Source organism: Erithacus rubecula (genome assembly GCF_903797595.1).
Source record: "Erithacus rubecula genome assembly, chromosome: 12".
Lineage (NCBI taxonomy): Eukaryota > Metazoa > Chordata > Aves > Passeriformes > Muscicapidae > Erithacus > Erithacus rubecula.
In genome coordinates, this window is record NC_136664.1 from 7,602,366 (window position 1) to 7,615,124 (window position 12,759).

At 41.5% G+C, this 12,759-nt stretch overlaps 1 protein-coding gene across 1 annotated transcript in view; it reads right to left on the reverse strand.

The window, feature by feature from the left end:
* Window positions 1–52: 52 nt before the first annotated feature.
* Window positions 53–12,759, reverse strand: part of GLG1 (golgi glycoprotein 1) — an 80,627-nt gene continuing 67,920 nt past the window's right edge. The window contains exons 17-26 of the mRNA XM_079315894.1: window positions 12,102–12,219; window positions 11,035–11,127; window positions 10,359–10,496; window positions 9,312–9,435; window positions 8,828–8,970; window positions 8,496–8,597; window positions 7,746–7,853; window positions 6,997–7,117; window positions 5,976–6,082; window positions 53–5,498 (exon numbers count right to left, since the gene is read on the reverse strand). Of these exons, the coding sequence (XP_079172020.1) occupies window positions 5,331–5,498; window positions 5,976–6,082; window positions 6,997–7,117; window positions 7,746–7,853; window positions 8,496–8,597; window positions 8,828–8,970; window positions 9,312–9,435; window positions 10,359–10,496; window positions 11,035–11,127; window positions 12,102–12,219 (1,222 nt within the window). The 3' untranslated portion in view covers window positions 53–5,330. The remainder of the gene's footprint in view (window positions 5,499–5,975; window positions 6,083–6,996; window positions 7,118–7,745; window positions 7,854–8,495; window positions 8,598–8,827; window positions 8,971–9,311; window positions 9,436–10,358; window positions 10,497–11,034; window positions 11,128–12,101; window positions 12,220–12,759) is intronic.

Here is a 12,759-nt window from a genome sequence, read left to right on the forward strand (position 1 = left end):
AATCCACCGCCCCTTCCCCCTGCGCGAACCCTCAGAAATAAACCACCACAAGTACAAACCTGCAGACTCTTTTTATTAAATTCTCCCATTTCATCTGTACAGAAAAAAAAATGCACATTATTATGTTCAGAATTTCAGTAACATCTCAAAATTACACAGCATGGACATGTAAAAAAACCAAAACCAACCAAACAAAACAAAAAAAAAAAAAACAAACCAAAAAACAACTGAAACAAGGAGCGGCCAGGATTTATACACAGAAAGGGGAAACAATTTACAAAAAAAAAAAAAAAAAAAAGTCTCGTTAATGTCACATTTAAAAATAATTATAATAAAAAAGAGAGACTACATTGAATCAGCATCTGCTGTACAACAGGAATCCGCTGGGTCTGCTTTGTACACTGCGGGGCAAAGGGGAGCCCCTTCCCCGCTCCCGGCTGTGCCCAGTCCCACACCCACGTTACTCACAGCTTCCCATCCTCCACTTCTACAGTCACACCTTTCCCTTTTCTCCTAGTTCAGTATTTCCCAAGGCCAGAGCTAGGCGAGCACTTCTATCTAACTCAGTCAACACAGGGGCAGCAGGGCTGGGATCTCAGGGTGCAGCGATTCCCCCTGGCAGGGATCTTTGCATTGGTCAGCTAATCGAATTTGGGTGTTGTGCAAGCAGAAAATCCTGCCTCTGGCTAGTGAAGAGCAACGTGGTTACTCCTCCCTATCCCAGGCAGCGTGGAGCAGATGCAGAATTCCACCAGCACGGGACAAAGCACAGTGCCAGCTGAATTCTCTCTGGCACATGTATGGTTTGGGTTACCATGACTCACCAGTGGAAGCAAAATGTCAGGTTTGTCCCCAGCCAGGGACACTGCACAAAGATCAGTACCTGGGGCTGCCTGGAGGATCTGAACCCCAGAATGAGGAACGTGCTCTTAAACATCTGTTTAAGTGTGGGTTTGTGTAAGTCCACAGAGCTGTACTTTAAATAGGGACAGAAGTGCTAGATGAAATATTCTGGTTTCATACCACACTTGTGCACGCATACACACCTCAAAACTACCTTTTTTATTTTTCCAAACAAAACTGATAAGGTAAAAAAACTCTACAATCTTCTTTCACTAAGTAATAATGTTGTGTTTTAACAGAAATCTCCATCCAACTTGAACACAATTCCTCTATTGATCCCTCTGGCTTGTCACACATTTCTTCCCTCTGTACCTACCTGCAGTTAGTTTCTGTACTTGAGACAGTCACAACTGTTTTTTTCCATACAATGCACTTACTGTGGATTCTTTCAGAGCAACACACTGATTATATCACAGTGTCAGATTCTGGAGGAAATGCTAACATTTTGCTACAGAATTACTGAATCTTCACTAGGGTCTTTCCAGCCCTTTACAGTGACAAAGACACACGGATACTCAACCCAATCTGCTGGGCAGTACTTCAGGTGCCAGGAATTTTGCTCCCACCCAGTCGAGTTACTCCAGCAGCCTAATGACAAAAGTGAGGCAGGAGAATCCCAAGCTGAAACTCTCAAAAGGACTTGATTAGACTCACTAGGTAAACAATAAATAAGCTTATTACTGCAGATGAGAATGAACTGCAACAGGCTAGCAGGAGTGGAGTACAGAGGTGCACATCATGCACGGTTCCTGACATGTGCACACACATGCCTAACTTGTTAACCCTCACAGCAGCAGCAAGAAGCAAATGGAGAGCTGCATGCCTTGCCAGATCCCAAACATCCAGCTCTTCCATCCACACCCTGAGCACCAGCATCATCAAATAGAATATGATCTCCAAAAGGATGATCAAGAGGAGAAAAAAACCAAACCCAACCAACAACCATTTCCTAAGCTGCATTCAGAGAAAGGCAGAGTTCTCCACTGAGAGGTAAGGGTCATGAAGAGGAAACTTCTACAGACTTTTCCACACTAACCCACTTCTCCTGGCTGACTGCAGCTACTGCTAACACTCTGCTAAAAGAGAAGTTAAAAAGGCTTTCTCGAATACAAGGCAATAGCAGTGTTTCTTACAACCATTTCTCACACCTTCCTACAAGGGTGGTGAGACACTGGCACAGGCTGCTCAGAGAGGTTGTAGACTCTCCATCCCTGATGTGTTCAAGACCAGACTGGATGGGACTCTGAGTACCCTGGTCTAGTGTGGAAGGTGCCCCTGCCCAAGGCAGAGGTTGGAGTGAGAGGAGTTTTAAGGTCCCTTCCAACTCAAAACTGTTTTATGACACTATAATTCTTCCTTTATTTCTTTTCCTGCAGTGGAAAATGGTTACCTGCAGGCAAGATGATGTGTTGGCAACAGCATAACCAGGTTATTTTTGGAAGAGTACTCCTGTGGGTTTCTGTGCTTGAAAAACCTCTACATTTTTAGGTATGCATGACAAGGAGGAGAATGTTTCAAGACTGTGACTGGTAGATTTTCAGTCGAGAAAGAAGCAGATTTGGTCATCACCAGTGGAAGAAGACTCCTTTTTAAAACATTAAAAGATAACATGCTCAATGATAAAATGGCCTGGAGCCCTTGCCAACCTTTAAAAGGTGTGTCTGGATCTACTGTGACAAAAGGTTTTAGTATGCTAGTTTTTCTACCAACGACCTCAGGCCACACCTCTAACACCATCACAGTGCAAGCACACAAACTGTGAGTCTGACAGGCAGAGACACCACCAACCACAGACTAACACCACCATCCACAGAGCATGGACTCCTAATGCCATGCTCCAGCATCCTTACCATAACCTTCTCCAAATTAAAAAGGGAAAAAAACCCAGAAAGCCTTATATCTGAAAGTAAAGAAAGTCACCTTCAGAACTGAAGAGGGTTTACATTCGGAACTATGGCTACAGACCTACAATTTTCACTGCAATGTCTTTTGGAATTTAGTGGAAGATGCTATTTCTAGACAACAAACCATCTAATTAGGCTTTTCAAGCTAATCAGGTTACAAAATGCCTTCTCAAAAAGTCACAACAGTTCAATAAAAGCCCTCCAATGGCAATTTAATTATGCCAGATATACATTTTGGAGAAGCAGGACTTGTGCCAGCAAGCAAGGCTGCACCAAGATCCCACTTCCCTTGATGGCAGCTCTGTGAGCACAGCCATTTTGACAGCAGTCATTTCAACACTCAGGCAAGTGATACAATACACATTTCTAATTGTCAAACTAATATTTGTGGAATTACACACCTGTGCTACCTCAAGAGACTGATTAACTGTTTCTCTTCTGCTCCACTTTATGCTGACAGATGGCCAGGTAAGCACCCTTAGCATCAGGGAGAAGGGGCAAGAGAAGGAACTCAAGCTTAAATTCAGTTCTACCTCACCACTTTAACTGCAATCCTACCAAACTTTCCACTGAAACTTCATTGCTCAGGCTTTAGCTGCTGCTTGTGTTCATAGTACTTTACTACAAAACCAGAAATGTTTGTGAGACTCACTAGCATAGCAAGTCTAAACCCATATTAGTTTACTACAATCCTCAGAGCAGGATGAAGGTATGTCTGCAAAAAGCTTCAGCAAAAAGTCATAGCAAAAGCTCACAGTATTTTGTATATGCCATTCTGTGTATCACCAGAATCAGCTGGTCCATACTCCAGAATGTCTCAAAACCAACTCCACTGTTCTTCTAGAGAACAACGGCGACAAGTGGAAACGCCAGGTTTTACCTAGCAGTGTGCTAAGTGGGAAAATAAAGTTGTGGTTCAAGCATCAGCCTAAGTTGATTTCAGGCACATTGTTCTTACCACACCACACACAGGTGAGCACATCTAAAAGGTGAATAAAACATATCCTCCTGTACACACTGACTCCTGTGCAGCCTCTTCTAAATTTCATCAACTCACTCCATGTTTCAGTCAAAGCACATATCTTATGAGCTCCACACCTCCTTGTACTTGAGGAACACAGATGATGGTAAGAAGAGACCACAACTACTGGTGCAGCTTTTCCAAAACACCTTCTTTGGGCTCCTGGGTGCAAGTATCAGGTTCTGGAAGTATAACTATACATAGCACAAATGCACATGTTGATGGTAACTGTGCAAAAGCTGAAAGCTACTTCCCTTAAAGATCCAGATGTTTCTGCCTTTCATACCACATTGCCATTCTTCCATCCACTTCTGCTTGGCATTCTGGACCAGCACCTGTGAGCTACATTCCAGGAAAATGCCAGGTGTTATCACCATGAGTTGTAGTTGTGGAAATGAAAACCACTCTTCAGTGCTACCATGCAAACCATCAAGACCCAGAGTGTGGTTACAAACCACTGTGCTAACCCATAAGTAACTGTTACACAGAGAGAGGATGTTGAGTGTTCCAGCACTTTCTGCATCACTGACAGAGCACTGCACTGCCAGTGTGTCAATACCATCTACACACAGTTAATTTGGGAGGGTAACAGCTTAGCAGCAGCGAGGTAAAATAAAAGGAGTGTTAGAATTTTTACTGTGTCATTGCTAATAAAAAAGTTGACCGAGTAACTGCTCAGAGCACTTCCTGCCCACTGACACTGTTCACTACTGACAGGTTCTACACATCTCGTGTCTACATCATGTCTTTAATCTACTGAAATACAAGCTGTACAGCTCACATGAGTATTCAATCCTGGTCAGTATTTTATTCTATCTTGCGAGCAGCAGAGGAAGAAAGGGAGGACATCTTTTCAGCCAAAAAAGTCCACAGTCACATAAGCAGGATATTCACTAGGAGATGACACCAGTGATTGGTGTCCTTAGGTTGTCCAAGACTATGCTCTGAAGATGCTTTACACAGACGAGCAAGATGTCCAAAACAAGGCCAACTGTGGTGTAAGATGCAATTTACCCTTTAATTTCCTGCCTCAATTCACCCAGCCATGGAAGATGACAAGATTTCAGTATGAACCACTACCTAAATCATATAGTTGGTATGCAGAATATGTCTGTCTTTAAAAATTTACTTAAAAACTTCTTGAGCTGCAGGTCATATCAGTCTGATTTGGAGAGTGAAGGCAGTTCCAACAGTACAACAGAGACTTGTCTACAGGCAGGTAAACGAGAGTCTGCTAACAAAGGGGTAACAAAAGCTGCTGGCTGGGCTGCCAATGTTGCACACAAACTTTCATAGGATGAAGATGCCATGTATGAGATCCAGGATGGGAAAACTGAGCCAACACCTGCTGCTTTTCTAATTTTTTTCTAATTTTTTTTTTCTTTTTCTTTTTTTTTTTTTTTTAATTCTCCTCTCACAAGAGGGGGCGGGTAGACTATACAGAGGAGGGCTGTACAAAACTGGGCACTGGGCAGGCATTTCTTCAGCAGGCAATCCAGGCTCTACCTGTCCTTGAGCTCTCTTGTCACCCGCTTGGTGATGCGTCCACACATCAGGCCGATGAGGAAGAGTACACAGATGCCAACCGTGATCACAGACAGGATGTAATTCTTGGATGGAGAGGTCATAACTTGCATGGCAAGATCAGAAAAGCCTTCTGCTGGGGCAACCTGGAGGTGAAAAGGGAATAAATGAGCCAAGCTGTGCTTTCCATGCAAGTCTCAGTGACATTTACCAGCCTTAGTGACAGGTACAGATATTGCCTCCTGTCATTGTCAGACTTGGCCTGAAACAGAAAAAAGCAGGTCTGCAATGATTCCCCTGCAGGAACTGCTGTTCAGGAGGCACCTTTATAATAGGAAGTTTTCCTGCCCCTATTTCATTGCCCCACACCTTCTCTCCAGGAGACTAAGCCCTGTGTGCACAAAATATGGTTTAATTCTGCATTGTTAGGGATGCATCTGGGACACAGAGATAATAAGATGCAAGTTCCAAGAAGACAACCTGATTTCAGTTTTTCTGGACCAAACTCAAAATACTAAACTTCATTCAGAAACAAGAATTTAATTACAGTTGAAGTTTTTAATAAATAACCTTGCAACAGAGAGATGTAAGGCATAAAAGATGGAAACAGTTTACATATTCACCTTTGCAGCATAGCTCCACATTTCAATACGATCATTAAGGCGTTTCTTGCATTCAGGCTGCAACCTCACACGCTTATCTTCCAGAGCTTCCATTAAGCATGACATTTCTGTAATGTGCAGAAGATGGTGTTACAAAGTAGAAACAGTGGCTTTGATAACATGGTGCAGAGAGGGGCTCTTCCATTCTTATGAAGGTTGATGGTTACAAGGCTTCCTAAACAGACCTGGCAGACTATGCCTGAGGCTAGCAATTTCAACAAGATTCATGATCAGTATTGCATTTGAAGATGCAAGTAAATTTGACTGCCAAAAAGAAAGTACAGTCTGTATCCAGTATATAATTATTGTGGTTTACATGAGATTTTATAAAGTCTTATAAATCTACACCTTCAATTACCTGTATACTCTGAACTCCATGCCACCAGCCTTTAGAGAGAGCTAAGATCAAATTCAGTTCAGAAAAAAACCCCACAGTCTTAATCTCCTTAGGCTTGTTAGGAGTTTCTTTTGAACAACAATGTATTTTGAAAGGTTTAACTTCCTAACTTTTCACACAGTCCTGTGAAAAGGAAATGAGATCAGAGTTTCTGGCGCCTACAGAGGGGCTTGGCCAACTAACTCATAAGCTTGTTTAAAGGCTCATATAAGACACAGACATAAAATTCTGTATTTTTATTCATGCTACCATACTTGACTAATCCCTAATTAGATGTTTTCTGCTTTGCAGTGAAGAGTTATTTAGCTTGTAGCAAGCAGGCCACAGACTTAGTTAAACCAACTCCAGACTTTTAATGCACAACTGTCAATTCAAGCACATGCAGGCAGAGCCCCCTCTAAGCTACAGACTTGGACATGAGGAAAGACTTCTTGGCACCCACTCATCTACCACTTCTGTTGCTGTTCTATCCCTGTTGCCTACAAATGGCTGGTGGAAATACCTTGTACATTAGATTATGCTGGTATGAAATGCAGGTTAAGTAACTCACGACTGAGTTTACATAAGTACAGCACGAGCACTTACGGCGTCCTCTCCCTGGAGGAATGGCAGCACAGTGGTGTTTGATGTCCAGGGCACAGGCTGTGTGGAGCACTGGGTCAACAAATATATCTGCTTTGCTTTCCTTCAGCATGTTGAGCACTTCCTGCAGAAGAGGAAATTACATCTTAGAAAAAGGAGACAGAACAAAACTCATGCTGATCAATGTCTCTGAAAGGCGCATCATCTTTTCAAATCCAGGACTGTGAAAAAATCCACCACTGTCCTTGGATAAGAACATATATGGACATATATACAGATAAGGACATAATATGAATGCTGGTTCAGGCTTAATTAAGTTTCCTGGCTTGTAATGTTCCTTAAAATACTCACATTAATCTAAAAGGCCATGTCAGTATGCCAGGACTACTTCAGCTCAAACTGAAATCAGGTGCCATAGCCATGGCACAATTCATTTGGCCCTCCAGCACACAGCCTTGGCCCAGGAAAGCCTCCAATGGAGGCAGCATCAAAAACCAGTAACAAGAACCTTTGGCAATCATAATCAAGAAAGGATTCAAGTCTGGAATTGCAAAGGAGGAACTTTCAACACAATTTTCATTGGCAAATTGAAATTGAATTGAATCACTGCAGGCCAGAACTGAGATGTATAGAGAAATTTCAGTGCTCTGGCCTCTTTCTAGCTGGAACATTACCTAGGCTGTGATCTGGAAAAAATCACAGACTTCTGCAGGGATGGGAGCTTTTTAGAGCCCATCCAATATTTTCTTTACCTTCTTGCACATCTCAGTTTTTATTTTCAGAAGATTGACTTTCAGACATTCTTCCACCTGTCCAGTCTGCTCCTGAGCTGCTGCTTCTTCTGCACATAAGCTGGAAATCTATTTTGAAAGAGGTGTTTTAACATAAGTAGTTCACAACAATCATTCTGCCTTTTAGCACATTTATATCTCAATATGTTAGTTCATCACAGGGTGCAGCTAAAGAATACATGATGAGATTGCTTCCCCCCCAAAATCCCCAGAGCCAAATGCAGTCTGGCTCATGCAATATGCATAACCCTTTGAAACCCAGCAGCAAGAAGTCAATATCACTGTACTGAGAAGGAGGGCAGGGAATAAAACAACATGGAAAGAATGTGAAAGTATGAAATAAGCAACACCTGAAGCATGACCAACTCTGTTATCAAAAGTGAAAACTCAAAAAGCCTGACTGTATTCCAGTTAAGGCTGACAAGAGTGGAGAACTGACTTTTTAATGACAACAGGAAAGAAGTATTTTTCCACAGTCAGAGGTACTGATGAGATCTCAGATGAAAAAAATTAACTTCATATTAGCACTGCACAGGAAACTGCAATTCTTGTCAGTGCAAAAAGTCACAGGAAGAGAATTTGACTAGCTAGAAGCAGCTCAAAGGGATTTTTTTGTTTTACTTATTAGGAAAGCATGTTTTGAGAAACAAAAATGTGTTACATGGAGGAAGCTTTCATCCTGAAAAAGTAGCTAAGGAGTTACTGTCCTACCTCCTCAGAACAGTGCATCTGAAGCTGGGGATCCAGCCGATAATCAAGGGCTGATTCCTGGATTATCACGCGGATCTGGTCCTCGCAGTCTGGAGAGAGACGCTGTTTGGAGGAGAAAGCCATTACCTCAGTCCATGACCTTTGGAAATCAACCACCCTGCCCATTAACCTGCATTCTATAATATTTCTATAGGAACATAACAACCTCTTTTATGCATAGTCCATTACATACATTGAACACACCACAAGCCCAAGTTTGATTTTTTTATTCAATGACTGCTGATCAGCACCATCTGCACATTTCCTCATTTGCAGGCACCATTTCTACTCACCTGGTCTGCATATTTCAACTTCAGGCATGAGATGACTTGTCCTTCCAACTCTGTATCATCCTTGGCCCTATTCAGGATATTTTGGCAGAATTTTGGTATGTCTGCTTTGCACGCCTTCCTGAGCACAGGGTTTAAGCGGTAATCTAACCAGGAGAGATGACAGAACTTCATTAGAGCACACATCTCCTCAGATTACAGAGCATAACACTCCAAAAGAGATGGGACAGAAATTTCCTGGGTGATACTATACAATCAAGGATCATAATTTTTGGGGAAAATAGTATTTTCCATAATAGAATTTCAAATTGTGAGGTAAGAACTTCAGGACTAAGGAGGATTCAACAACCCATGCTGACCCTCAAGGACTTGGCTAAGGTCAGTGTATACACAGAAAACAAGAAAGTAGAATAAAACAAAACTGATACTCTTCCAGCCATGCAGAACACCTCAGACAATCAAGTTCTGTTTTTATTTCAGAAGATACCTGTGTTCTGTGTAATCTGGCGTTTGGTAATCATCTGCTTGCATTTAGGATCCATCACTTCACTGTTCTTGTTTTGTTTCAAACACTGCAACATGTTTTTTGAATCCGCCTCTGGACAAAACCGCTACAGAAAAAAATCCCCAAAACCCAAAAAGTTGCATCACTAAAAAGAATCACTTGAAAAAACAAAACCAAAACCAGCAAGCAGTTTCCAATTTATGAAAGGGAATAAGCACCTGCCCGACAGAGATACACTGCCTAGCCCAAACATCTCAGTGCTACTCTCTGAATACAGCTTACCCAAAATTCAGACCAAGGTACTTATTTCTTTTATTTAGAAACAAATTGTCTGGGTGTAAGGTAATGCTTTTGCATCTTCAAATCCTCACTATCTACATGAGATCACAGGTCTCTTTTCAAAAGCATATGTCTGAACTGAAGAGCAAAAAACTCTCAGAATGCTCTTCATCAGCCAAAATATGGAGTCAGGGCACTGCTTACAGACCACACATACTAGTGTTTCAGGGCTTGGAAGCCTAGCTACTGTGAAAGAGTGTCCTATATGAACATTCACTGCTGATTTCTACATGGTACCACTTCCAGCTTTCATTTCTAATTTTAAGTTATGCATGATTTTCCCTGCTTTATCAGTTTGATAAAAGTCTGTATACACCAGGTCAGCAAGTGAACTGAAGATTTTACTCCTCTCTGTAATCATAACTTCTTCCCCTTGCTAAAAGCCAATCCAAATCCAAACTGACTGGATGAGAACTGTATTAGGAGCCTCAGAACAGATTCTCTCCTCAATTCTGCTGGTGGTGGGGAAGACAAATTTATTAGTGCACAGGCTTTGATCAGGAAGTTGAAAGAAGAGCCCTGAAGAAACCTCAGCCTGATTCAGAGTTAAGAAACAGATTACTTTGCAAAAAAGCAATCATATTTCTGAAAAAGCACAGCAATGTTGTAACAAGCCTTTATGGGAAGCTCAAAGCTGATAGAGCACTTATATCCCAACCTCACCCTCTTAAATGAGCACACTGCCATTACCTTGATCATCTGCTTGCAGACTCTCATGAGTGTGTAGTCCAGTTCTGGGTCCATCATCTCTGTCTCCTGCAGTTTAAACACCTTCTGGTGGCACCGTGTACTCAATTGCTTCTTGATTTCTTTCAGGCACTCAATAATCTACAATACAATATTGCAGGCATAATGGACACACTGTTGATATGATTCTGTCATACACAGCCATGTGTTCCCCTAATGACCACCTTCATCTCATTTGGGCAGTTAAGTTCCCAATTCCTAGATTTTTATCAAAGTCATTACCAATGCTTATTTCCAAGACTTGCTTTAAGCTCATCTTCTCTCACAAAGATTTAATGAGATGAAGAGGGTCTCTTGGACTTATTCCAGAACCACAAATCTCATCCTGCAGACATTATGCCTAAGAAGTCTTTAGCATCATTTGCAGTAACCAGCTGCTAATAGCTTAAAACCAGCATCAACTGAAGAATGAAGGGCTCACAGAATTGCATTTACCCAGTATTAATGCTTGTGTGCCAGCAGAAAAGAAACAAATTAACATTCCGAAGTATTACCAAAATATTTGAGTGATATAAAAATGAAAATCAGAAGCTGCATTTACATGGGCAAAAGTGTTCTTCAAAAGTTTTCTGAAATGAAAGTACAAATTAAATTGTAAATTATTAATAAATTCCATTACCTGAGCATTGCCATAGGGCACGTTCTGGCAGTAATTCTTGATGTCACTTTTACAAGCCTCATACAGTTCTGGTTCAAGTCTGATATCCTCAGTCTGCAGATAAAATTACAATATGAGCCTTAAAGTAGGACTTGAGACTATTTCGCTTTTCAAATCTCTTAACTGAAGACCTCTACTCACAAAAAGTAAGCAACTCTCTCAACAGACTCTTGAACATAAGGGTCTTGGGTGTGAGAAGTGGTGTCAGTAGGAAATCTACTTTAGTAGGAATTCCCTGCAGTGATCTGTTGGGTTTTTAGACTGAAGAAAGAGTTTAAATCAAATTATAGAGTTAGCAAGTTTCCACTGCTTCTCCTAAAGGGCATCATCACAACTGTCTAAAACAACTAACATGAAAGCTAAAAGACATTATTAACAGCCACCCATCTAGTAGGTGATCTGGAGGACGTGAATGAAGTTTCCTGGTTTTGGTGAGGCCCCATCTGAATTCTTCCATACAAAGGCAAGAGTGCTGCTCTCTGGATATGGACCTACTTAAGGTGAAGCTTTGACACTTCAACAGTATCTACAGGACAAAGACCTTAAGAGTTTATTACTGCAAGCACTGCAGCAGGAAGTTGAGAGGCAGCTTTGCCTACCAGAACAAACACTACTCCTATTTATCCACTGAGCAACTTGGAGCAGCTGGAGTCGAGTTGCTTCATCTGTGCTTGTTTCCTCAGTCTGTAAAATGAAGCTTTTGTTCTCTCCTAGAGGATGCTAAGGACATCAGAATGTGTAGCACGTTGCTGTCTAACACTAAGCATAATCACTTCTAGCTGAAACTCCAATGACCATTTTGCTTGCCTTAGCCTTCATGAGACTATATTTAAGGCATTAAAGCAGACAATCAGTACTTTCACTGTGAAGGGCAATTGAGCCTTGTAAGAGAAGTGGAAAAAATAAATAAGTCACATCTTAAAAACAAGCTTCCTTTTTTTTTTTCCTGAAGGTGGGCAAACCAGGAAGCTTTAATTGAAGGACTGGAATATAAGAGTGGGGAGGACAAGAGTTTGAGGCATGTTTACCATCTCCAGCTCCTCCACACGCAGCTGTTTGCGGCACTTTAGAGAGACCCTGTGCTCCTTGGCATCCTGCAAAGTATCATTGCGCACAGTTGTGCTCAGACAGATCACTACATCCACCCTGCAGAAAAGAAAACAGCTCTTTATTCATACACCCTTCACTAAGACCAGCCAAGGTTGATATTGGATTACCACACCAGAGAAACTGACTCAAATAATCCAAACACAGTATAGTTCTTGTGTATTGGTGATTACTTCTGGGCACATTTCTATGTAGAGTAACTGGATCACAATAAAAACCTAAATTGGAGTCTAGATGAGCAGACAGGAAGACATTCAAAATCCCACCAACCCCTCTGCCCAGCAAGACTTCTGCTCTTAAGTCACGTCAGCACTTAAGAAAAGATTTGTTTCATCTTAGAAATGGAGGACAGTGAATACCTATATAGCACTGCAAGTGATCCTTTTATCCTATGGGAAGGGCATTTACCTCATAAAATGCAAATAGTCTTGCTATCCACAAACAGGACTGACCTTGTGTGTAATTTAGCCTCACACAATGGCAGTAGGACATTTTAAAAAATCCCCTAGACTGCAATGAACAAATGAGATAAAACAAGTGGATATTTTCCCTTCCCATATCAGCAACTAGAACAACAGT